The sequence below is a fragment of the Pseudopipra pipra genome, chromosome 1 (assembly GCF_036250125.1).
Source record: "Pseudopipra pipra isolate bDixPip1 chromosome 1, bDixPip1.hap1, whole genome shotgun sequence".
Taxonomy (NCBI): Eukaryota; Metazoa; Chordata; class Aves; order Passeriformes; family Pipridae; genus Pseudopipra; species Pseudopipra pipra.
Window position 1 is genome coordinate 99532704 of NC_087549.1, and position 26458 is coordinate 99559161.

At 41.5% G+C, this 26458-nt stretch overlaps 1 protein-coding gene across 6 annotated transcripts; it reads right to left on the reverse strand.

Moving 5' to 3' along the window:
- Window positions 1-773: 773 nt before the first annotated feature.
- PPP1R17 (protein phosphatase 1 regulatory subunit 17) lies at window positions 774-21251 on the reverse strand. 6 transcript variants are annotated; one of them, XM_064667461.1, is made up of 7 exons: window positions 20866-21251; window positions 20485-20764; window positions 14163-14328; window positions 10235-10387; window positions 6971-7132; window positions 2344-2418; window positions 774-924 (listed from the first exon to the last, which is right to left on the reverse strand). In XM_064667461.1, the coding sequence occupies exons 3-7, from the start codon at window positions 14242-14244 to the stop codon at window positions 830-832; spliced, it is 567 nt and encodes a 188-aa protein (XP_064523531.1). In that variant the 5' UTR covers window positions 14245-14328; window positions 20485-20764; window positions 20866-21251; the 3' UTR covers window positions 774-829. The 6 variants fall into 6 exon arrangements, with proteins under 6 accessions (XP_064523531.1, XP_064523541.1, XP_064523521.1 ...); XM_064667471.1 differs by lacking the exon at window positions 20485-20764 and having other exon boundaries at window positions 14163-14275; XM_064667451.1 differs by lacking the exon at window positions 20485-20764.
- Between the last annotated feature and the right edge of the window lie 5207 nt (window positions 21252-26458).

Here is a 26458-nt window from a genome sequence, read left to right on the forward strand (position 1 = left end):
AAGCAGACAAATGATTCATCACACTGCTTCCCAGGAACATTGCAAAACCTTCTATTAACTTAATTGATCAAGTGAAAAATTACTTTTAATTGCTTATGTTGCTCCTGAGTGGAAGAACAGAAAAAGCTGAATTGCCAGGTTGTGAATATGTAGTTTTAAAAGAATTGCAGAATATGATGTGTGTTGCAGCATTTTTATGTCTGGACTTCGAATTGATCTATACAGGGATGGTAAATTAGGCTGGTGTGCCATCAGAGATGTCACTCAGACTGTAAGTCCTCTTTGCTGAACAACATATAGTGCTAGGCTTAAAGGGTGCTTTTTTTGTTGTTGTTTGGGTTTTTTTTTCCCTATTAAGCTGTGCCAGAATTCCCCAGGCTTGGAAACAAATCCTTTTCAGAGCAGTGAAGTCAGTCACATCCTATTTGTGCTCCTGCTTTGTGTTGTTAAGGGCCTTCATGTCTAAACATGTATATTTTCATATCTAATCCATTGCTGATGTTCATTTGAATCTTTTCAGGATTCCACACTCTCACTCTTGCTGTATTGTGCACTGAAAATATTCACCAGCTTCACTGGTAAAGCTAGACTTGAGTCACACGTATTTTTTTTCACATACTTGATGTGACATACTTTACTGTGTACCTTACATTACTGTTGTTATATGAACTATTGATTGTTTGTATTTTAAATATCTCACTGATAGGTTAACAGGATAAAAACAAGTACACCTCCTAGTTATCAGGCATCCCATTAATAATATAGCAGGCCTCTTGTACACTTTAATATGCAATTATTTATTATAAGCTTGTTGATTACATCTTGAAGCTCAATATTTGCGAATCGACTGCATTCTCATGAAAGATGCTGGGTCAGTCACTGTGGCAAATGAAGTCCAAACTAGTGTGGTCCTCAGCTGTCTACCTAAGAGAGTTAAAAAGATAACTAAATTCAGTCTGCCAGGCTAGATGATTTACAGTCTTAAGCTCTGCCAGGGGAGGTTTAAGTTGGATATTAGGAATAAATTCTTTACAGAGAGAGTAATCAGGCATTGGAATGGGCTGCCCAGGGAGGTGGTGGATTCACCATCCCTGGAGGTTTTTAAGATGAGACTGGATGTGGCACTTAGTGCCATGGTCTAGTAACCACGGCAGTGTTGGATCAAGGGTTAGACTTGATGATCTCAGAGGTCTTTTCCAACCTGGTTAATTCTATGATTCTGTGATTCTACGATCTTCAACCTCTCTGCTCAGGTCCCTAAGGGCCCAGCTGGCAGTGCTACTCTATCTATCCCAGAGCTATTAAGGTAAGCACAAACTGGCCATTCTACCAGGCTGTAGCTCGCTGTGAAAATTATTGATTGAATCAATGAGGTAAACTAATAAAAAAAATCACATGGTGCTGTTCCACCTTGCAGTAGGCATATGCCATTGAGTAACACTATTCCTATTACTCAGTTGTCACTTTCCACTTTCCAAAAGATTTTCAATCTTTTCCACCTCTTCTAACTGACCTGGAACTCAATTTAAAAAGCAGATGTCAAAAGAAATTATTTGGAGCAAAAGGATCAACCGTCCAACTATTTTATCTTTCACTGACCGGTGGAGGTAGTTGTTTACACTGATGTAACAGGCAGGCATTGTACTCCCCTGATGTTTCTCTTCTGAGAGCTCTTCCCTCCATCCTGATGTGTCAGTGCTGACAGCCCTTAGATGTAAATTTTCATTCTACAGTGAATCTCTCTTTTCCTCCTCACAAACACAAGTCATGAGCAGATACAGGCAGAAGAAATTTTTGCTTTCAATTTCAGGGTCTGGCTCCTGCTCTCACACCTTCTCCATCTATCACATCAGCTTTGCACATGGGAATTTTCACTGTGGTCAGTGTTATTCCAGAAGAGGAAAGCTGGACAAATTAGGTAAAATGTCAGGAGAAAAATGCGATTCGAATGATTAGTTGATGTTTTACTGCTCTGGTATCTAGTTCCAGGTACACTCTATGAGTGCTGTCCTTTGTATTAAGCCTTATCACCACATTGCACAAAGCTAGATCTGTTCTGAGATGGATTCCTAATTTACAGAAATGCTGGGAAGCCATTTGTAGTAAACCAACAGAATCATTCAAACCCCAGGTGTCAGTGAAATTTCTGTCATCATCTCCTATGATGCTTGCTGGGAATTCATGAGATGCAGATAAACACTTGATGATAGTTTAAAATCAAGTGCATGCTTGAGAAAATTATTATTTATAAAAATGAAAGAACTTTCTTTTCTATGTGCTGCCACTTTGAATGACCCAGAATTATTTACACTGCATTATTGGAAATATCACTGTAATCTTAACTGTGGATTGTGTCTCCATCCTTTTCTTCATCTTCCATAATCACTGTTCGTTCTTCTTCTGTAAACAGCTTAGTGCCTTAAAAACAGAAGGACACACAAAACAAAATAAAAGAGGAAAAAAGGAGTTGATTTAGCATACTACTTTTTAGACAGTATCAGGCTAAAAAGAATTTTTCAGTCCTCTCTTACTTCTTGATCCTAACATAGTTTTCCAATATCATGGGAGTTACTCCTCATTTATTTTCAGCACTTCGATCTCCTGATATTTAGTGAACTAGAATTGAATCACTGCATTTTTAGCTAAAATTATTAGGCACTCTTAAATCCAGTATATTTTTCCTATATGTGAAAAGAGATACTGAAGTTTCATTTGGGAACCTGTTTGTTAAAAGCGTTTGAGGAGCTAAATAAGGGAAAGAGCTTGCCTGATTAAGTAAATGCTGTGATTAATCTTTGTGACTCAACTAGCTTATGTGAATGTGTATTTGTTTCCTCTAAGTATATAGCCATATTACTGAGATTTTTCAAGTGCAGATGATAAAAGAGACAAAGGTTAGAACACCAACATGACAAGTGCCATCTCCACTGAAGTTATATAGTATCAATAAATTGCAAAAGCTACTGAACAATGTGAAAACAGACTTGGGTTGTAGATTATACCTTCCACAAATCTCTGTCTCTCCTCTCTTCTGTTTCTTTTTCTCTTTTATACTTGAACTGGTAAGTCCACCCTATAGGGGTTTTGAGGCTCTTGTGTGATACCAAGATATCACAAATACTGTAAATGCTCTTTTCATTTAGAAAATAAATAAGAATGAAGTGAGAACAATGCATTAGATACAAAATGTTCTTGAACTCTATTTTAACATATTGTGCTGGATTTGCCTGTAAAAAACAAGTGACTGTGTGATGAATTTTATGTCCACATTCCTTGGTGTGGATGTTGACGTAGTCTACAAACAGGATGAGAGATATCATTGTGTTGAGACCAATGAAATCTCTCCCAAATTTGGTCTCCTAATGTTTAATACCAGGTGAGCTGTTCTGTCAAAGCAATCTCTTTTGCTTCTTTCTGCATCAAAAACTCTTACGGAGAAGGCTTTCAGTCTTGCCAAGGTCTGAAAATAGGGCAATACCACAGAGGTAGATTTTCTTTAACTTTAGAATCTTTTCAGGGGTGATGAATTAATGAAAATATCAACCTGTACTGCCCTTCATTTAAGTTAACTCCATTTATATGCAGTTCTTGTGAACTAGCACTATGAAATAAACTGAAAGGCATAAATAAATGTTAATTTGAAACACAAAGGACTTTATTTGTTCAAGAAGTAATTGAGTAACCACCATTGTTAACTGCAATGAATGATGACATTTTATGGAGATGGATGTAAATGTGCCCCACACAGACTAATATTCCTATAGACAACTTAGGCAAATATAGACAAATTTTTTTTACTGCTGTCTTTGGGGTTTGGGTTTTGTCTTTTAAGAGGGAGTGGAGGGTTTATGTTGTTGGTTTTTTTATATCATGGAGCATTTGAGGAACAAGGAAAACATAATTAAAACATGCTTAAAATGTGAAGCTAGAATGGATGATTTGAGGAGAGCTAACCTGCTTTTTGGGTAAAATCAGGAATAAGAGATCAGATATGCACACTAAATAAATGGATCATGTCCACTCTCTTATTTAAATGATGAAGTGATGAAGGAAAAATGTGTTTATGTAATTCTGATGGCCTAGTTATAGCACATAAACTAGTCCTTTTAGCAGATGCTAGAGACAGCTGAAAGGTAACACGCAGGCAGAGGTCTCAGCTCTAGTAGCACAGACGCTCACCACAATCAATAGCAAGATCATTACCAACTAGTCACTTTGGTGACTGATGAACTCCAAAAGTTTCCAGTAGAGTTCATGATTCAGAGCTCAGACGTGGATGTAGCCCAGAGATGCAGGTTATTAACTTTCCATGGACCACCCACAATTGCAAGGACAAATCAGCCTTTTAATGCAAAACAGTGGAAAGGGTATACAAATGGCATGTCAAAGTTGTAGTTATTTCTGTAACACTGGGAAAGGATTTTTTCCTTTGATACAGTGCCACTGATCACTTGTGGAGAAAATGTGCTTTACTGAATGCAGTTCAGAAGTTCTGGGTGTGAACCAGAAGGATACAAGAAGGTCATTTGATTTGGGGAACATTTGTGAGTTAGTCTTTCTCTGTTTACTGATTAAATAAATCACTTAACCTTTCTGCCTCTGTTTTTCCAGCTGTGTGTACTATGAAATGCAACTCATCCTGCAGATCTATTTTAAGGATCGGTAGGTTGTTCTGTTAATATCTGCCAAGGGATCTGACTAAAGAAATGAGAAGGTAAATACAATGTGGTCATAATTTCCCAACAGAACTTGCAACTACTTGCAATTTTTAGCTAGACTAGAACCATAAAGGCTCGCAGAGACATAAGAGTTTCTGTTAGGAAGCTCAAACATAGGCAGAAGAAGTCAGCTTAAATCAACTATTTGCCAGGTGCCCCCTAGATCTAAGCCACTTCTCCTAGGCTATAAATCAGAAAATCAACAAAATAGAACCTGTCTACAGACTGCCTATGGACAACTCCTGTTGGAGAGGCAAGAGGTGACATTAAACTTCTGTGCTTCTCATGTTACCCAGAGGTTTTCGGTGGGGTTGTGATGTTATCCTAAAGGAGCTGCCTTAACTGGTTTTCTAGGGTATAAGAATGAATGAGGGTTTGAAACTGTGGTTTTGCTATTTACCTCTGATCTGATTTAGAAACCCTAAGCAGCCACATTTCAGGAACTGTCTTCCCATACTTAGGCATGTATTTATATTGTATCTCAAACCCACAGGCCTGAAGAGCTCTCAGAAATACTTCAGTTACTGGAATATACTGCTAAGTGTGGATGACAATAGAGTGTTCCAGAGCTGACTACAGGCTTAGATCAGATTCAAGCCATTTTCTGTTAGGTGAGACAGAAAAAAGACCGGTAGAATTGTGATTCTATTTTGTGTTTTAGTCTAGTCCCTTCAGAAAAGGTGTTGGCTGACTGAAGGTGAGCTGGCCACTGAAGGAGACTTCTGCTCACAGTTTATTTGTATGCACATGGCATAATGTTATATGTGGCACTTCAGTAGAAGTTTGAAGGCTGAATAGATTTAGAAGCCTAACCCTTGTAGAGGAGAATTCAGATAACTAATTTAGCAGCCCCTTTTCTGTACCTGCATTTCCCAATTGTATTGGGTGTTTGTAAGGTGTAAGACTGATTCTGCTTCTCATTTTGACCACATACCATCTAGTAGATACACTGATTTTCATCACCCTTGAATTGGCATCTAGAAGTGGTTTGCAGAGGATATGAAGGGGAAATGTTAGAAATGGGGACAGTCTTCATTAGCAGGTCACAAGAGAGGCCATGTAGCACTGAGAGTGCTGCTTAATGAAAATATTCCAATAACAGGGGGACAGGACAGAAAGGCCTGCCTATATTTGTTGAGCACACATAGCCCTGCTGGGGCTTCTCAGGTCTCCAAGTCTATGATTCAGATTTCATTTTGCATATCAGTTCCAAAGAGTTCATTTTGTTTGTGCTCTGTCTGCTACCTGATGGAATAACTATGAAAGTAAGCAAGTGGACCAGCCTTCAACCACAATTTAGTCACTTTTTCATAGCAAGTCATGGAGCCATCACTGATGAATTTCAACAAGCAGAATGGTGTATGTTGATATGTATCTTGAAAAGAAAATATGCATCCTTAGAATAGGAAGGGAGTGAAATTAAAGCATTCAAACACATAAGTTACTTTGCCCCTGATATGGGCACAAGTCTGCCAATCACTGGAAAACAGACCCAAATACAGGATCCGAAAAAGCTTTACATGGAGAGGCAGCATCTAGCAGGCTGCTTTGAATCCATGTTGCGTGCTGGAAGGTGGCGTCACGAGTAGGCAAGAAAGTGTCATTGGAGGTAGAATTGAAAACAACTGAAAATTGCATTAGTTTCTCTCATTTTCCCCATAACAAATGCACAGAGTTTGAATTTTGTCACACATTTGTAGGTCACCACTTTTTTTTCACCTTCCCTTCCTTTCGCTTCCCTTCCCTAGGAGCATCTTATGTAAGCGTGTATGTATTGCACGTTATGCCAGAAGCACAGAACTGTTTTTAAGGTGCTGTTAATGAGAAGTTCATCACAGCTTGATTTTCTCAGTGCGTATCAGGAACTGTGGAGTGAAGAGGAGGTTAATCAGTACAGCTTTGCTTTAGGTTGTTTGAGGCATTATAGTGCTGGTGACCTAAAAATTTACAGGTGCTGAGGTTTGAAAAGCAGGGCATTAGTTGGCCTGTCAGAAAAGTAGGATTACAGTTTGCAAAAGATAATCAAGTGACCAAATATCTTCTCTTACTTCCCTTCCTTTCTGTCCCCAGAGCATGAGCAGGGGATATGTAAAAGACTTTTCATGAGCCACCATTGTTATTAGACCAAAAAGGTCCCGTTCATTAAGAGCAGCTAAGTACGCTGGGCAGAGAGCAACCTCCTCCCAGGCATTCCTCTGACACTAGCCACTTTTTGCTTACTCTTTGGAGGACCATTCACCTAGGTTTCTTACCCATTATCAAAGGTGGGATGTGTACTGCAGGTGTATCTTTTCTCCTGGGCTTTTTCTGCTCCAGTTCAGTGATCTGAGAGACTGGACTCACTCTCTCTCTCTGTGGCTTCTCTGTGATACCATACCTTTTCAGCAGATTATCAGAAAAGTCTGAAAGTATGCCTGCAAGCAAGAAAAAAAAATAAAAATGCCACTTTAGCCTAGTTCACATTGAAGAAACTTACACCTGTGTAATTCTCCCAATGACTACTCTGATGTAAGGCTGCATGAGTGCATGATCTGCTGCGTGGAATACCTACCCTACTTTTCTTCCAAGTTGATTATAGGCTGTAGACAATAAAGCTATCAGGCCAGCTGGCTTCTGGTTGTATTAATGCACTAAACTTCAGCCCATCAGAAATCATAGTAAAGATTTCTATTTCAGAACCTTAGACATCTTGTCAAAGTAGCTTAATCACACAGATGCTCAAACCTCTAGTTGGGAACAATGGGATTGCACAGAAATGGCTTATTTTATCTAGTGAAACAATGTTTTCTTTATGGTATGGTAGCTGCAGGCACAAAATGCAGGTCTTCAGCCTCTGAGCCACTCTTCCCTAAAAGAGAATTGCTGATGGAAGATACATGTGAAAACTCAACAGAGTCAAATTCAATATCTGGATTACAAATACTGGAAAATCCCAGCTACTTGTTTTTGACTTGATGAATTGTTGCATAAATACAGGGAACCATACAAGTAGTTACTGGCTAACTCTTTGTGGCAGGAGGGCCTACTCCGATAAGGCCTAGAATCCAATCAGAATGCATACAATGCAAGCTCTCATGCAAGCTGTCTGTGATAAGTTGCTGGTTGTGCCATGGTAATGTTTTTGGTATTCAAGTATGCTAAAGCCAGCTGTGAGATCCTGGAGCTGAATCTGACTGAATTATTTATATGGGTTGGAACCAGCTTGCTGTCAGTGTGTGTGTGTGTGTGGGGAAGGGCTGGGCCTACACCTGCAGGAACATGGTAAGGCCTGCACATAAGGCCTGCTGAGGGCACAGGGCAGAGCTGGAAGGCAAGGCCTGCTGCCCATGCAGAGCACATGGCAGAGCTGAACGCCCTGCAGCCAGACTGTCAGTCAAGTCCAACCTGCCTGGTAGCCCACCCACACCACACTCCTGCAGCCTGTGACTGACTACAGCACAACTCACTCTGGCCTGGAAGGCACTGACTGGATATCCTGCCTGGGAGGGAAAACTGAACTCTCCAAATATACAAGACTCCATGCGGTCTCTCCTCTTCTCTTCTTTCTTCTCCCTCCCCAGCCAGCACCATATGAATCATCGGATCTTGTTGGTAACCGTTTTTTCCTTTCCCATCTCTCCTTCTCTCTTTCTTCTCTCTTTCTTCTCTCTTTCTTTACCGCTTTTAATCTATTTTCTTTTACTCCTTTCCTTCTCTTATGGATAACTTAAAACCAATGAACTGTGTTTTACTAAAGCTGGTACATGGATTGTTTTAGTGGGTGTTTCCTGTGGAATGGGTCTTTGTGCTGAATGATTTAGTGAAATGCTTTTTTCTTGGTTGTATTTTACTCCTGTAAAAACTTTTTTCCAAAATATCTTATTTTTCTCACTAAATTAAAAAGAATATCTCTTAGAGAAGAGTGTGTGACACTTTCTCTGGATGCTAATTAGAGGTTATAATGAACCAAAAGGCTTTTAAAAAGTCTTAAATAAAAATGTAACTGCTCTGGGCAGTTTATAGTGTAATCTGGAGCGCAACACCAGCCTGGTTCACCAAACTTCAAAAACAGATCCTACTTTTTGAAGTTGGATATGACAGATCAGGTGGTATCTGGCCTGTAAATTTTTAACTAGCAGTCAGTCACCTTATATTATAAAGTTCTAGTTCCCTTTCATACAGTCAGGTTCTTCTAACATAACCCTTCTTGGGGTTTATGTGCGGAGACTCCTCTCTTGGGAGGAGAGGCTGAGAGAAAGAGATCTCCCTACAAGCATTGGTATGGATGAGTTACATCAAATTTCTACTTAATAATTATTTCTTTTTGCTAGCTTTAATAAAATAGCTTCAATAATTGATATAGTGCACTATCCTATCTTATACTATACTACTAGTAGTTTTAGTGTTTATATTGTGTAGTAAATAATTCTGATTAAGATCTTTTGTCTGATCATTTGTAATAATAATAATTATAATTTTGCCAATCATTAAACCTGTGGGACAAAACTGGTTCAATCACACCTTTGTAATTCCTTACATTTAAATTGTTGACATAATCTGCAGCTAATTGGATTCAGGTGCATTTAGACTCCTCTCTGAGAAGGAGTTTAGAGAGCAAGGCAGTCCTTTCTGCACCTTGTGACTCAGGGCACCTGAATGACTCTGCACCTCGTGATGGCAGGGTTTTTTGTCTAAGCCTTCCACTCACACCCGCAACGCTCCTCTATGTATGTGCAGCATGGGAAGAACAACTCGATGATACAAGAGCACAACTCTCTCCTTGGAGAGCACAAGGAGTGCTTGTTAGCAGAGAGTGACAAACATTTATTCCCACTGCTGCTCTTGGAAGATCGTCAGGTTTCACTGACAATCTCCTGCTTATTCTTCCCTTCCCCAGGTTGGCTCTCAAACATCTGTAGATATGCCGCAGCAGGAAGCATCCTACAAGGAGTGCCTTTGTTGCTGTGGTGATTTCTGGCTTCCTGAAACACCCACCCTTTGCCAGAGTCCCCATAAGCATATGAGCCCTGTGATTTCTAGGAGGAAATCCTGGATGAAGCAGGAAATCCTGCAGGTGGCTTGTGTGCTTCTTTGGTCTACTGCCAGCCTCATCCCCGTTCAGCCTCCCTCTGAGCACTGGGTATTAGTTTCAAGAGAAAGTGCAGCAGCTGAGCTGGATCCATTTTGATTTTGGACCATATCAAATTGGGACATCGAGCATGGCTCAGCACATCATTTAACACATAAATGTAGCATCATTTAGCAGCAAGACTACAAGCTCCAAGGGAGCACATTTTCCAGAGCATACACCCACTCACCTTGGTATTCCCAGATCTGTGAGCAAACCCTTCAACTAACAGAGGATGCCTTTGAGGAAGTCAGACTCTGTTCACCTGCCTTCCAAGGTATACATGCATGGAGCTCTGTTTCTGTCAGCATCCAAGGGGACATAGCTAAATGAGGGGTCTATGGATTTTGCTCAGATTCAGTTTCCACAGCTGAATTGGGATTTCAAAGTCAAGAGATTTATTGCTTACCTGTTATAGGTGGTGGAGTGTGCAAAGCTGGTGTATCTTTTCTCCTTGGCTTTTTTTGCTCCTGTTCAGCATTTTGGGAAACTAGGATGGTTTTACCTTTTCTTGGGTTTTTTTTGAGGTCACAGCTCTTAATCAGCTGCTCTGAAAGATCTTCTGCAGGGAAAAGAATAACAGAAATTGAAACTAAGGGGAAATAATAAACCAGACAGTGAAAAGAAATGCTTTAATAATAGTGCTTTAATCCAAGTAAACTAAAATGCCCATGAAGAAACATCTTTTAAATACTTAGAAACTCATCAAAAGTGGCCTCTGTGCCATACTACATGGGAGTCAAGTGACTTAGGTGGTCCTTCTGTGTTGTAGGCAGCAGATATAAAACAAAGGGAGAGTTGTGGGCAGCTGTGTGTTTACATAGTAGAGGGAAGGCTGCATCATTGTGAGCAGAGGTTCCATGGCTACCCCTGTTTTATCCAGTGCTGACTGTGTGGACTGTGTCTTCAAGAGTTACAAAGGCACTTTTATGAAAGAAAGTTCTACATGTGTGGGGTCAGCCTGAGGTACTGCTAAAATGAGACAGTCAATATATTGTTCCTTTCAAGAGTTGCCTTTGTTTCAAGAGCTACTGAGCTTTTGATTTACATAACATTATACTGGATTTCTGGTTTTCCCCTAAAACAAGCCTTGACTCAGATGACTCAGAGAGTCAGCATGTCTTTTTCTACAAGAGACTGCATTTTTGGGTGCTTATGCTAGCTGAAAATATTGAAGGTAATCTGTTGTGGTGGTGCATCCTCCTCCCTCACCTCCTCTTCAGGCCTGCTCTTTGATCTCAGCAGCTTCTGACAAGCCTTGGTTGAACCAGCTGAGCGGTGAAGTGCCCCTTAACTGTACCAGTTGGGTGGGGAAGTATCCCTGACCATACTGGGTGCTCTTGCATGGTAAAGGTAGGAACAATTCTGACCATACCAGGAACATCAGCTACCCAACCCAGGTGAGGAACAAAGGATAAGCAGTTATTCATGTTAGCCTTGGTAAGTAATTTACCTGAATTGTAGCCCAAGTGAAATGGTACCATTGTTAGGAGACCTTGTGAAAAAAATGAATCATAGCCTGAGTGCAACAGTACTGTTGTTACTGGATTTTTTGGGAAAAATTATGTTGTGACCCTATAAACAGCAGTGCTAAGTGAGGCCTCCCGGAGTTTGAGCTCTCCCAGAAAGCAGTGGGCTGCACCAGCAACTCTGTTTGAGTGGGATGCCTCTCGGAGCTCACAAACCCTCAAGTTTGCAATACTTGAAACATCATCGCTGAAGACGAGGTCTAGGTGGATTCCACACACACACACTGCTTCAGGGCCAGCCCATGCCTGTTGAGAAATGCTAAGGGATTTGATATAAATATTTCACTGAGCTTAAAGGGAATTTTTGATAAGTACCTTACACCCATAGATCCCTGTGTGCATGCAAGTGAATTGATTATGGTATGAATGTTGTTATTTTGAGTTTATAATTAACTCATTGTTATAATTGTAGCAAATCCTATTGAATCACTTCTTAAAATGTTAAGTTAGTCAACGATTAGGTGCTTTTGCACCCTTTTCTGGTATCCATATCCTCTGCGCTCTAACCCTCTTGCATCCCCAGTCTCTGTGTAAATTATTCCAAACTGCTTCTAATCCAATTTACTTATGTATGCTTCATCTATGTAGTAAGTAGTAGAATGAACCTTGCCATTTAACTCGCACTCTCATGAATTCATATTAAAGCCTGTATTTTGCCATGACTTTGACAGTGATTCTTTAAATGTTCTAACTACTCATTTGCAACACCTTTCATTATTATCATCACACAAACCAATGCTCTAAATTCTTAAAAGCTGCTTGTTTGCCTTCGTCTGGGTTCCCCACACCCTTATCCAACCCCTGACTGCAGACTTGGATGCAAGCGCAACTTCATTCCAGGCTCTCTGAACACTAAGACGTGTTATGTCTGTGAGCCTGCAGATTGTAAAAATGGTGCCTGTGGTTAGAAATGCCATGTGACATGACAGAACTAGGATACCTTCCTTGTGGGACAAATAAACAAAATTTATAAAATTCTGCTTGCCTGTGGTGAGACACTTTTTTTGACAAGTGTCATAGTTTGAAATTGGCCCCCCTTGAGAGTTCGAGGAGCTCAGAAGTGATTGGGTGCCAGGACAGTGTTCCCTGGAGAGCCAGTCACTGTCCATGTTGTTCGCTTCTGCTCAAAATCATATATCACAGCACCGGAAATGGTTGGCAGGGCAGTCTTGGTTGTTTTGCTGTTGGTGTCTGCTGCATGTAGGTGGACAAGGCCAGGGGGTGGCTGGGCTCCCTCTCTTCCCCTCTGGGGGGAGAGCCTTTGGCTAGAATTAGAGTCAGCATTTGGAGTGTGTGCTGTGAAGGAAGAGATTCACAGCACCTGAGGTAAGAGGAGAGAGGCAGGCTTTGCAGCCAAGCCCTCTCTTCCCCCTCCTTTTCTGCAGTGAAGCTGTAGAGAGGGGCTTTTTTCCTTTCCCTCCACTGTAAGTGGAGGAGGGGCTCAGAATTAAAGCTGAGCCAAGAGACTGGGCCGTGGAAGTAGGCGCGGTGCTCGGGAGAAGAGTCCTGGGCAAAATTGGCGACGAGCCAAGAGCTCGAGAGTTGCCTGCCGAAGCTGACCAAGGGCAGCTGAGAACTGATGTGGAGGAATGAGGATTCCAGGATGTGGATGCTTGATAAACTAAGCTACACTACAGCAGCTTACGAACCGAGGTGAGACACCGAGAGGGAGGAATCACCAGCAGCAGAAGAGCAAGGACTCAAAGCTATCTTCTCGGACTTCATGAGGAGGAGAGACTACAACAAACAACTGCTGGAACTTGGTGAGGAGGGAGTGTTCAGGAGCCCAGAACACTCCCACAGCAAAAGACTGTGTTACATATCAGCCTTAAGGGCTGCTCCTGGACTAAAGTTAAAGGAGGGGCTTGAAAGGACTGACTGATAGTAATGTAATATATATATATATATATATATATATATATATATATATATAGTTGCCTTTAGTTTGTATAGTGTTTATTTGTGTAAATAAATGTATATACTTCCCTCTTCCCCTACAGAAGCCTCTGGCCTGAAAGTTTCTCTCCGGTATTAGGATAAATTGTTGAGAAGGGGTGGGGAAAGCCTAAAAATTGGATTTTAGATTTCTAATGTGGCTCAAACTGCCACAAGCAAGTGAAATTGCCTTTGTGTTTCATTATTGTCATCGCAAGGGTAACAGTGAGTAAAGAGATTTTTGTTTCTGGGTAGCTAAATCTTCAGGGCAATTTTGCAAGATGGGAATGAAGTAATAGCATTTGAAGTAGAAGCAAAGACCATGAATATGCAAAAAGCACATCTGTCAAGTATGGAGTCTGGTATTCAGGAGAGTGGCAGAGCAAAGACGACTGGTATACCTAGTGTAAAAAGTAGGTTCAAGAAAGGAAACAGATTGATCATAAAGGAGGAAACGTTTTTAGAAAGCTGCCCCAATAAAGGTAAATGGGATGCTTGAAATCTTTTACTCAAATTGCATATGGAGAATGTGTTTAGGTAAAGCTTAGCTATATCCTAGCTTTCAGTTTACTGTGATATAAATGAAGAAACTGCTCTATGTTTTCTACTGGAAAAAGATCAATGACTCTTTTAGCTTTCTCCTCTTTAATTAATTTCACTCTAGAATTTCAGTTGATATTTATATGCAGGAAAAATGCTCTTTGCCTTTCCATCTGGCATCAGAAGTGTCAGCAGAAGGTGTAATTATCCATTTTCATCAGGGCTCAGTTGTATCACTGGAGGGGAAAAGTGGACACTGGACAGGACTTTATGATGTGAAGGCATTAGTGCATTGACATCATTAGTGCAATGACATCATCTAATAACACTTACCTAAATGGTTACACTGTGAATCTCGCTTATCCAGTCTGTCATCTGGCATATCAAGTGGCTGAACATATTCTGTTGACATCATTGAAATAGGCTTTTCTCCTCCTTTGAAGATACTACACACACACAGACACACACAAAAAAACCCAAAACAAACAAACGAACAAAACTGCAACCAAAACCAAAACCAAACCAAAACAAAAAAAACCAAACCAAAACAACAAAAAAAGCACAATCATTTTGGTGTTATGTATCCACTTGCCAGCCAGATCATGATGAGCTCTTGTCTTCCAGCTGCCCTCTGTCATGCAGTCTGCTGGCCTGATTTCAATCACACATGCTGAGATGCATCCTTACTGTAAGCAACCCACAGTAGCACGGGTTGGCTCTACAGAAGAATACTGACTTTGATCATACAGAAAGTGCTATCTCATACACATAGTAAATACTAGGGGTTTTTTTCTGGTTTTTCTAGTTTTCTTCTCCATTTTTTCTCAAATATAAACTAAGGATCATATTTGGTGTTTATTATATGATCCAACTTTAATTATGAATTCTGTTGAGTTAGTCTTATAAGTACGGCTCCTCTAAGAGACCTTGAAGACCCTGAAGATCCAAGTGTAAGGGCTGCCTCAGAAAGATGACCAGTGCACACAGACCCCAAAGCCAGCATGAAGTAGACTTCCTTATCACTTTGGTAAGAGCACGGAAACCCATTTCACTAGGCTGTTTATTTGTCCATGCTCTGTAAGTCTCAGTAGATTGCTGTTTTGGCTCGTTTACCCCTCTTTACGCATAGCTGCAGTCGGTGTTGAAGCCCATCCTCCTACCTGAGCTTCCCCAGCACCTCCCCCAAGCTGAGAGTTGATCCTGGACTCACTAATTCTGGGCTGCCACAGATGCCATCACAGAGAGAAGAAAATTTGACCATTTTTCACTGCTGATTGTTTCTACGGTTGCTTAGCAGAAACCCATCAGAATGACAAAAGCAATGTTAAAAGAAGAAGACCTTCAACCTGAAGGCACAGTCCAAGTGATCTTGATATCTCCCTTCATCCAGCAACAGTTGTGCTAGTTTCTTATGCACAACCTCTATTGTCCATTTTCAGGGAATAAGAGCAGACTGACTTCCTTGTAAAGAGGAGAAAGGCAATGAAGAAGAGAAAAAAACACAGGAGACAATAAGAATAGTGGATGAAAGACAGGTTGAATTGGGAAAATAAATGAAGGGGAGGTGGAGAAGGAAAGGCAAATAAAAGAAAAGTGAAAACAAAGGCAGCTGGAGAAAAGCAGTGAAAAGGATGATGGGAAAATAGGAGACTGAACTGTGGGACTTTATTTTTATCTTGCTGGAGGTAAAGAAATTACCTTATTGTTTCTCTGTAAATTGCAGTGGTTGTTTGTCAACAAGAAACAGAACAGTAGGAGAATTAACCTCATTTTTATGACTGCATCTATATAAAGAACAATTAATTCTTATAAGCAAAATTCAGTCACATAAATATTTGCAAAAGAAAGTATGAAAGGTTGCACTGAGCTAATTCTTCAGGGGATGGAAAAACATGTCTTAAATGCCAGTGACTTCAAAGTAAGTGCAGTAACACTGCCTAGGAGCATAAAATTTTACTCAACTTATGTACATGTGGGATTAACTCCCTTACATTTTAGTATTTAAAATTTACAAAAATTTGTAACATTCTTCAAATTCTTAAAACCTTACTGAATCAGGCCTGTATAAAGGGTTCGACCTCTGGATGTTCACTGTAGAACTGTCCCCATCCAGCCTCACATATTTACTAAAGTATTATACCACCTGAAGACTTCATTTGCACTTACAGTAAGAAAAATCTCCCACTTGAGAAGACCCTACATAAAGAAATCTTTGAATACACCTTAGCATGGTACAGTTGCTCTGTTTCTCCACTGTATAAATAAACTATAACTATGGCTTAAAATGTAGCAGACATAATTTTATTTAAAACAAAAATTTATAATCTGACCAAATGAAGGTGCACACTGCATTTTGTGATTTGAGGGAATTTTATTCTTCAATGCCATTTGATTTTATTGAATTTGATTAGGGCACACTGGCTAAATACTATGATTGTAGTGAATATGTTCTTTTCTGAAGGATACTCTGTTTACAAGGTTTCCAGTAAAATCAGGGGTACCATTTCAGACACTATGGACTTTCTTACTGAACAGGCCTTGAGGCAAAAAGGCTGAGGATAGGTAGCAAAATTTAAACATATAACAGGTAATAAATTATATTGACTTGAAATGTTTTATAATATATGGTTAATTTTGGTTAGATTTCATTAAGTTGTTTCATTAATTATTTCACCTAATAAAAATTAAGCTTTGTAAAGAGACTTGATATTGGATTGGTATATGTAGATTATGAGAAAATTGCACCATTGTTTTTTCTTAATATATTAGTTTGAAAAATATTATTCTAAAATACAACTCTTAGATCTATGTTCATATTTTCATGGTCACACATGCCAAGCCCTTGGCATCTTCAGTGCTTTAAAATACTGCTTTACAGCCTAACTTCTGACACTTCCCTTCCTTTTTTTTTCTTTTGTAAGTTTGCCCTTCAGCCAGCATTGCCTTGCTTACAAAAGTGTTTACACACTGCACATTGTGGCAGTCTGTGTGACAAAAGAATAAAAAGAGACAAATTACCAAAATATATCATGGGTTTTGGCATCTTGGGTGTATATGCATTGGGTACAATGTGTGGACCTGTGAGTGCTGTTACATCCTCACAGCTGTTACATTACACACAGAGCTCTCCTTCAAAGGAGGGTTGCTGTATGTGAGCATTGCAATAGTACTTTTCCAAACCATTAAAATATACTCCTGTAACTAAGGAAACACATTCCCCAGTAACATTTTACATGTGAAGGTAGCCTGCTATGGGGACTGTGTGTCCCCATTGAATTGAAGCTTGTTCTCAATTTTCATGTGTTAAGTGCAACACTTTTCCTAGCAGCCTTCACACTAGCACAGTTTGCACTCTCTGCTGCCATCAGTCACCTTGGTAGCTAATGCTTGCTATTTATATGATGAACTAAGGTGTTTTTTTCTTGCACTTTGTTATATCTCTTGACATAATGATGCACATTCATCTTTTATGCATTTGTAACGGTTACAGTGGAGCTCTAAATCACATTCAACAGAAGATACTTCCTGAAATGCTATATATCTTTCCATATGAATTAGGATTCAATGGTCATTTAGCCTGAGACTTTGGTACAATGCAGATAGGCTGTACCACACCCCTGCAAAGATATAGGACTAAAGGAGTTGCCTTGAGCCTCTTATTTCTAGGAAAAAATAGAGCTGATTGGGACACCTGAAATACTTTCCTAAGAGTTGAGAGAAACTCTAGTTTTGCCTATATGGTTTTTTATTGCCCCTTGTTAAAATTTTTGGCATTCTATAGGATTGGCTCTAGTTACAGACAGAGGAGGACAATGAATGATAAGGCAAACTGAAAAGTGCAGGTATGACTAAAAGCTACTTCAGCCTCATGTAAATGAACTTTCATGCTAAATCACTGTCATATAACAGTAGGACTCCTTTGGGCACACATTTGTGTAAGACATGGTGATTCAGATGAAAAATATCTGAACTTTTCACTTTCTGGATGTCAGCTTTGGATTTTTAGATAGCTTAAAGTGCATTCTATTTTTTTTCAAAATTCTCAGTTGCTGTACATGCTTGATTAAAGTGCCCAAATAAAGCTATCCTATCACTCACTAACATAGTCTTAAAATACACAAAGGCTTGCAAATAATATGATTCTTTTCTTTGCTTAAATTGTGGGTTTCCATAAAAAAGGGCACCAATGCAACCAGTTCCAGGCTTCAATTATGTAAAAATATTTTGCTGGAGACAGATAAAGGAACTGGTTTTGGTCTACTATTTTAATGCACAGTTGGTTTGATGTAGATATTTGTTTCACAAGTAATCAGCCTAGAGCTTAGGAAATACTCAGTAAAACTGAGAAACTCAGAAAACATATTTCTACTAAAATGATGTAAATCTTTCAAGGCCATCTGATACTGTGACATTTAAACCAACTTATGATGAAATCTCATGAGAAAAATCTACCTTGTAAGATAGAAAACTAAAGCTTTCGGAACAAAACTAAAGGGCTGGACTTTTCATTTGATCCTGAACTAGGCATGGAAATGGCTTGGGGGGAAAGTTAAATCTCCATTTCTTGTCTTCTCCTAGGGTTTGAATGGTTCTAGGTGCTACATGAAAATTAGATACCTAGGGATAGTTGTATCTAGTCTCAAGGGACAATGCAGTTCTCAAATGAGTCATCAATAGGTGATCATTCTTATCTATAAGATGGAGAAATGAAGTTCTGATATGCAATTCTTATGAAAGTTTACAGGGGCTATGTGGGCATTGATGTCAATACTCCTCAGCATTGTATAGTAAGGCTCATGGTTTCCTTGTATGTTGAATACTTAGAATTTCTGAACTGACCCTTTGTAAGGTATCCACAAACTGTGCTTCTGAAGACTTCAGTAGACTATGTGGTGTTGTATGTGAATTTTTTTCTTCTTGTTCAGAGGAGTGTTTTGTTTCCACAATTGACAAAATCCCAAAGAAAAGCATGTGCTAGTTTCCAAGACATGCACAATTATTAAAGAAACCATTGGCATGTTGACAAGGATGCTACATAAATAAAAGTACTCTTGAGACGATACTTGTTAGGTAGCAGCAGGCAATCTGAATTTAATAAGTATATTTTGGTAGTTGGTAATACACATTGCCACAAAAGCCTGTGTGACACTATGTACATATCTTCTGAAGCCAGAGCAATTTGTAAGAACATATTTTGCCATGAGCTGAGAGAAGAAGAGGCAGAAAGAGAGGCAACTGGGGCCCTGGAGTGGGACAGCGTGCACACATGCTTGTCCACATTCCCATAGGCAGGGCCTGGCCTTGTTGCTGCTGCTGGTGTACCCTATACTTGGAAATGAGAGTAAGTAGGAATATCCTACAGGGTGCTTCCCCATGCAGACATGAGACAGAGGCTGTACTGCAATAGTTACGGTCCAGCTTTGACCAAAAGCAGCATATTGCTGTCGTGCCCAAAGACCTGCTCTGGCATCAGGGTTTGCTCTTTAAGACTGGTACCTCTTCTCCCATCACATGCACATTTACGGTTTCCTGTCAGGTTTTGATTATTAAAATATTTTAAATTGGTTTGCCCCTTTCTGTCTGGTTGCAATGAGCACATGAGCAAAGAGGGTCAGGCAGGCTCCCAGCATCCTTCCCTGCTCTTCTGTTGCCTCCCTAAACCTATGTGGGAGGCAAAGACAGACCTGTCCTTCCTTCTATAGCATGTCCTTTGCAGAGGGCCCTATAGTGCAAGCAGGTTCCTTATTTGCATTAAGTCATTTACAAATGCATAAAGAAGGAATAAGATACTATCCCCTGGATGTAGCCATCTCACATCGACCTTCCCAACACAGAAATCATGCGAAACAGCTCAGGGGCCAAGGGGGATGGTACACCACCAGGCTACATTTGGCTTCTTACACCTTCACTCAGCAGGCAGACTTGGCACCTTTATCAGCAAATATGCACCTCATACCCCTTCCTATCCTAGCCCAATTGCAACTGTTTCCTGGCAAGTCATAAATAAAGCAAGACAACCAGTCTACTGCAGTCAGAGCAGAAAACAGATGTCCTAAAAGTAGAAAGTCTGGGTGTTCTTGTGTTGCATTCCAAACTTTTCGTTACAAGTTTTACCATATGTTTAATGTTACCCTCTTGGAGTGATGCCTTCCTGGGCACAGAAGACAGCTTTATGCTAATACACAGAGTTTCTTCTTCAGTTATTTAGGCACTAGGCTGCTCTCTCCAGGTATTCTTTTCAGATTAGTCTGACTTTTACTTTTCTAAAGCATATTTAATTCTTCTTAGCAAACACTTAGATATTGGAAAGCTGGATCTGAGTGCCTCCTTCCACCCCAAAACTTTGCTACTACTAATAACACGGGTACAGAAATACCACAGAATTGTCTGGGAGCAGTTTCTTCTCACAGAGAGTGTGCTTCTGAGCACTATTTCAAAAGCCTTGGCTGGGCTGCGGACTGATTCCCAATATCATCCATAAACATGTAAAATAAATAAAAATAACAACAGCTGAACTTTTGATTGACTGAAAAATTGTGATATACATTTGCACAGGTTCTGGTCACAAAGTTTTTGCCTTTGGAAACAATAAAAAATACAAAGTCTTCCTTAACTATTTCCTTAAACTACCAATTAACCCCTTGCACATGCCAACCTTAGTAGTGGGATAAGAAGTCTTGATACCAATTCCCACTCTGCTGGATTGTATTATCTGCCTGTGAACTGTCCCCGCAGTTAAAGTTAGTCAAAGCAGTTTTCTCTTAAGTATTCTCCCTGCCATGACCCCATCCATGCATTCCAGCCTCAATGCAGTCACACCCCAATTTTCTCCAAATGGACCAAACCAAGCCCAGTCCCTGCTGAGTGGGACCCTTTCTTGCTAGTCCCCAGAGCCCCAGAGGTGACAAGGCAATTTGCCATGCTGGTGGTGACTGCTAAAAAAAAAAAAAAAAGAGAGAGAGAGATTAAAATCAGGAAGCCAACCAAGCCAACCAGCCGGGAGAGAAGCATGCGAGTGTGTGGCTGAAGTACTTACAAAGCGGTGCGAGGTGGTGAGGAAGGTGCAGTTTGGCGTCGAGGCTCGCTGGAGGGGCTGGGGCTGCAGCTGACGCTCTTGCCTGTCTTATCTAGGGAGCAGTAGAAGCCGTCGCTATGGCAACGCCATGCTCAGGCGTCCTCTGGGAGGCTGGGGAACAGCATCATCAGTCCCTGACCCACCAGTGGATTCTAATCCTGTTTCCTTCCTCTTCCATGACTTGCAGAGGCCGAAGGAGAGGAATCAGAATGCAGGGGAGACGGGCATCGCCTCAAGGCTGAGGCACCGTTCCTGCCAGATGACCAAGAGCCACAAATGCTGGTGCTCTCAAAGAAGTAGGGGAGGATTTAAAAGCTTTGGCACAGAGAGCCAAAAGGTGAGCTGTAGCTGCCGTGTCTAGAGGCACAAAGAAAATTACAAGGGGAGGGAGCAAGACTGATGACGTCAGGGACCCAGGGGAGAGCTGAGGGTAAAAGTGCAATGTGTCCAGGAGCAGCACCGTAAGCATGAAAACTGATGGACAGTCTCTCCAGCACTGAATTTCAGGAATGACTGCAGTGTTTGTGTATATATCTGGCCACAACTGGTTGTAGAAGCATGGTGTTTATGGGGCCAGGCAAGGAGTTTTCCATGGCTGCCAGTTGTTTGCCAGTAGAGACCAATCTCTCCTATACCTTTGGATGGAGCTGTTGTTTCAACTGAAAGAAAAATATACAAACATGCCTGACATTAGAAAAACTCTGGAAGAAATACTCTACTCAGTGGTGGGAACTGCCCTTCTCTTAGTATTCATTTGCAACAAAAATGCTTTTGTCTAGGCCTTTTTATTAAAACATCTTTATAAACTGTGATTACTTACAGTTGAGGTTGTCTTCTCCTCTTTTCCCCCACTCAGCAGCTGCAATTCAAAAGCACCAGTGTGCATAGCATACTTTAAATTAGTCCAGGTTCCTTTCATAAATAGCATATTGTACAGAAGGCCAAAGGGACAAAGTGCTAATTGGCAGTCCTGCAAACTGTGCAACACCCTTGGATCCTTTATGTATCATATGCAGTTCTGCAAAATGCCAAGCATGTTAAATGCTCTAAAGGCACCACCTGAAAGAACTGTGAGCTTTCCCCATCAATGCCTGGGAGAGAAAAGCACATTCATTACTCTACAGAGTGTAAATCACCTGTGTTTAGGTGAATCAACGTCCAATCTTCAAGCTCATAAATGCACTCTTGAAAAAATTAAGCATAGGCTCCTAAGATTTTTTTGAGTCACGATTAAGACTTCTAACTGAAAAGAAATCAAACAAACAAACAAAAGCAAAATAAAAAACAACACCTCCCCTTCAAACTCCTCCAAACCATACAACCCCCAAAATTGATTTTTATGATTTCCCCATCTCCATCATTGCCAAGACCACTCTGTCGCAGTGAATTTTAAATAAAACCCCTTTATTTTCCATTGAAATGCCTTTTACTTAGAAACACAGGTTATGCCATATTTTTCTATGCACTCAGAAAAATCAGAATGAGATGACTGAATAGTAGGCTCATGAAACACAATGCTCAAATCAGAAATACCTTTTTGAAACTCAGCTCAAGACTGCCTTTTTATTGTCCTGATTGAAAAAGTGAGTCATTCATTTATAGCATTAAAGAATTCCCTGAGGGTGAGGAAATAATTTCCTGTTCTAGCCATCAGATCCCAAGGTTGCTTTGGGAATATTACAGGATAGGTTTACTCAAAAGGAAAGCAGACTATCACACTCAGCAAGATTATGTATCCAGCCCTGGTCATCCCTTAGATTTGTTAGCCACCACCTGATGCCATGAAGCATTTAACTACAGCAGCATATTTATCCCAGTCTTTACAGAATGGCTGTTGCATTACCAGTGTGATGGAGGATTTACTTTCAAACCTGATCTTTTAAATGCTTACAGTTGTTGTCCTGCTTTTAAGACGGTTGGGACTTCTGCCAGCTTTCTAATCCTTCCTGCTCAGTTATTTCACAATAATAGTTGGAAAATAGTCTGAGTTCATAAAAAATCTGCACTTTAATCCTCTTCCTATGTACATGAGTATTCCCATCTTGGGAGAAGTAGTTCTTGGGAAACTACTCCTGTAGTTAAAGACAAGAACGTATCTAAAAGTTTCCAGGCCAGTGCTTTAGAAGACAAGCTTTGACAGATAGGAAAGTAGGAGAAGATCTAACAAAAAACGTAAATACAACACATACACACACACACATGCACACGTGTACCTACATGCACGCATGTATGTTTGTATAACTATTACCTTCCTATGTGTTTGTTATTGGTCATGGATGTGGGGCAGAGCAGCTGATGCTGCCTGCAGAGGTGATATGGTTTGAAGCTGGCTCCCTGCCAAGTCTCCAAACCTTACCACAAGAAGTCCCCCCCCCCCCCCAGACCTCAGGGAGAAGAGGAAAAAAAACCCAAGAGAACCGAAACAAGAGACAGCTAAAGCAATATATATAAATATATTTACACTTATGTTACAGTTATATACAATTGAAATATATATACAATTTCACAAGGAAAAGGGAAAGGAAAGGGGGAAGGGAAAAAAGGAACAAAACCAAAATAAAATATATATATATCCCGATCAGCAACCCAAGATCTAGCAACTAAAAGAATTAGCAAAAGACTATGTTACTACTCTCCTTGGGACTACAGAAAGTCACGCTGGAATGATCGCCGGCAACCCCTGTCTCCCAAGGTCGGCAAGGCCTTACCAGGCCTCACTCTCCAGTACGACAGACTCAACAGCAAGGAAACCCGCACCTCCAAGCCGCCAGAAGGAAAGAGAGCGAAGGCCTTTCCTCCTTTCTTCCTATAGCCTGGCTTATGTAAAAATTGTAGGGAATACTGGGTAAATCTGGGCCCTTCCTTGGTTACAAACTGGTCACCAAGGAAGGCCTAGACTAAACTACCACAAGAGGCAAGGATGAGTCTGCTGGGAAGGAGGTGAAATTGTGCTGCAAAGAAGAGAAACAAGACACTGGAGATGACCATTTAAGTCATATCACAGTACCTTCCCATACAAAACTCTCTCTAAAGAAGTGAAGGTGAGCATGATTATCAGTACCATGAAGGCCTGTTACCTTAAAAATGACATAGTTGTATCCTCTGTATGTTCCATATCTTCTTCAGAAGACCATGAAAATCTATACAACTAATATACAATCAAAGACATTTGTACCATTTTAGTTCTGTGGGGTTTCGTATTCAATTGTTTACATTAAGGTTTTTTCAGATTTTGCTTTCAACCCTGACACTACTTTCAGATGAAATAAGAACTGCTGATAAGATGGAAATGAAGGGTGATTTCACTTTTATAGATCTTAGGCATCTGAGAACTGTTAATGATTTCTCCTCAAGTCACTTCTCTATACAGTAACGTGTGGTTACATCCAAGGTAATATGTAACAAGGGATCATGGGAGTTGTAGTTTTCCGAGCTCTCACGCGTGCTCAAACAGTACCTGATTGTCATTGGTTGGAAGATCATGTGGCATGTTTAAGCGCTGTATTTAAACCTAAGTGTTTTGAAAAAAACCCTCAATTTTGCTCTGGCACTGGTTCGTGTCTGAGCGGGGTTCATGCCTTAAACAACACCTCAAATGGCGCCCGAACAGGGACTACAGCAGGTTACTGGGAACCAGGAGCAGCAAGCTCTGGGGAACCTGTCTGGAGGTGTCCATATCGCCAAAATCAAAAGGAAGAAAAGGAAGAATTCAGTGCGCTGGGTTACCTCTGCAAAAAAGGGACAAAAAGGACAAAAAGAGGACAACAGAGTTTGAGCACACAGAGGTAACCAAAACACTTGGACGAATATGGGAAGGTGGTTTACCCGTCAGGAGGGAATTACTCCAGAAATCAAACAAACAGATGAAGCTATCACTTGACTTTTACAAGAACAGAACATAAACATAGAAGAAAGCAAGTTATGGGACTTATTATATTGGATTTCTTTGCATGAACCTACTTTACCTCTAACTGGACCTTATCAAATATCATCTTGGAGGAAAATAGGGAACAAGCTCATTGAAAAAGCCATGGAAGGACATTATGATAGCTTTAAATGTGCACTACAGAAAGGCAAATGCACCCGGGAAAATAGACTCTTCCCCCCTTCACTCCTTTCCCCTCAACCCCCCCCTTCAACCCCAGCCCCCCCACCGACCGCCTGGCGCAGGGGATGGGGTTAGGGTTAGGGGGAGCCCTTGGGGGGGACAGTGCAGCAGAAGCATGTGGTGTAGAAAGGCATGGCACTGGGTTTGCGACACAGCCATATGCTGCGTTCGCCAGCCCCCCATGCCTACAGCCGGCAGCGGCGTGGCTGCTGCCGACTGGAGCCACCATGGAGCGGTGCACTGAGTGGCGCGGGGCTGCTGAGGTGGCTTCGGTGACTGTGCAGCCAGCCGTGCCAAAGTTTGCCAGGACCGCCGCTCCGACCAAGTTTATGGCGGAGCTGCTCACAGCTGTGCCACCTCACCCAGGCTTGGGGGGTGGTGGCACAGGCTCAGCGACTGGGCTTTCGGCTGGGCGTGCCAGTCGGGCGACAGCATGGCCGGCAGGCGGTTTCATAGTGGAGCTGCCCATGGCCACGCTGCCTGCCTTTGGAGCTGCAGTGGCGGGAGCTGCTTGCTTTGTGGGGACCAACTGCCGCACTCCATGTGCCGGCACCGCCAACCCCACGGCGGCGTTTGCAGCAGGCGCAGAGCCAGGACGAGCCGGAGCTGGGGTGGTGGCAGCGGGGGGGGATGCTGGCTTTATACCAATGCCCATGGCTGCAGCTGAGACCGTGCCGTATAGAGCATCAAGCGGTACTGCTGGAGCCGCTGTTCTGGCAGCCCCAGATGCGCTGTTGCCGACTGTGGAGGCAGGGGTGCAGCGCCCAGGTGGCTGCCATGGCAGCAGGGGAGGCATGTTAGTTTCGCCAGGTTGTGTGGCAGCCCTGAGCCCAGGACCATCATGAGGCAACCCCGAGCAGGGAGGGCGCAGCTGCCTTGCTCCTGCTTGTGGGGCAGAGGTGGGGGTGCCTCTCCAGCCCGTGGCGATTGCACGGTCAACATGCGGAAGGAGAGTGGCAACAGAGGCACCGTCGTGTTGCCCCTGCTGCACAGTGGAAGTGAAGCCTTCACTTCCAACGCCACCCCCAGGTTCAGGCATTTCTCCGGGGAGGGGGAGGGATGACTATGACGAGCAAATAGACGGTGAGTTTATAGAGGAAACAGAAGGGGAAACAGCTACAGGGTCGGGCAGGGGTCCCTCCATAGGTTTATGGGATAAATGCAGGGAGGAAGCATCTCGTGTGGGTGACTGGAAAGTAGTAAATGCATGCCCTGTTATACATTGACCCCGGCAAGCCTCTCAATACCAAACTTTATCATATGATGTGATTAAGGATTCAAGGCAGATGATTAAAGAGAGTGGTGTCTTCTCGCCCCACATGTTTTCCTACCTAGAAACCCTAAGTAGCACACTTGGTGTTTGCACCCCATGACTGGAAGACACTACTAAAAACGGTACTAACCACTACACAATTTAGTGTATGGCTCACGGACTTTAGAGAAAGC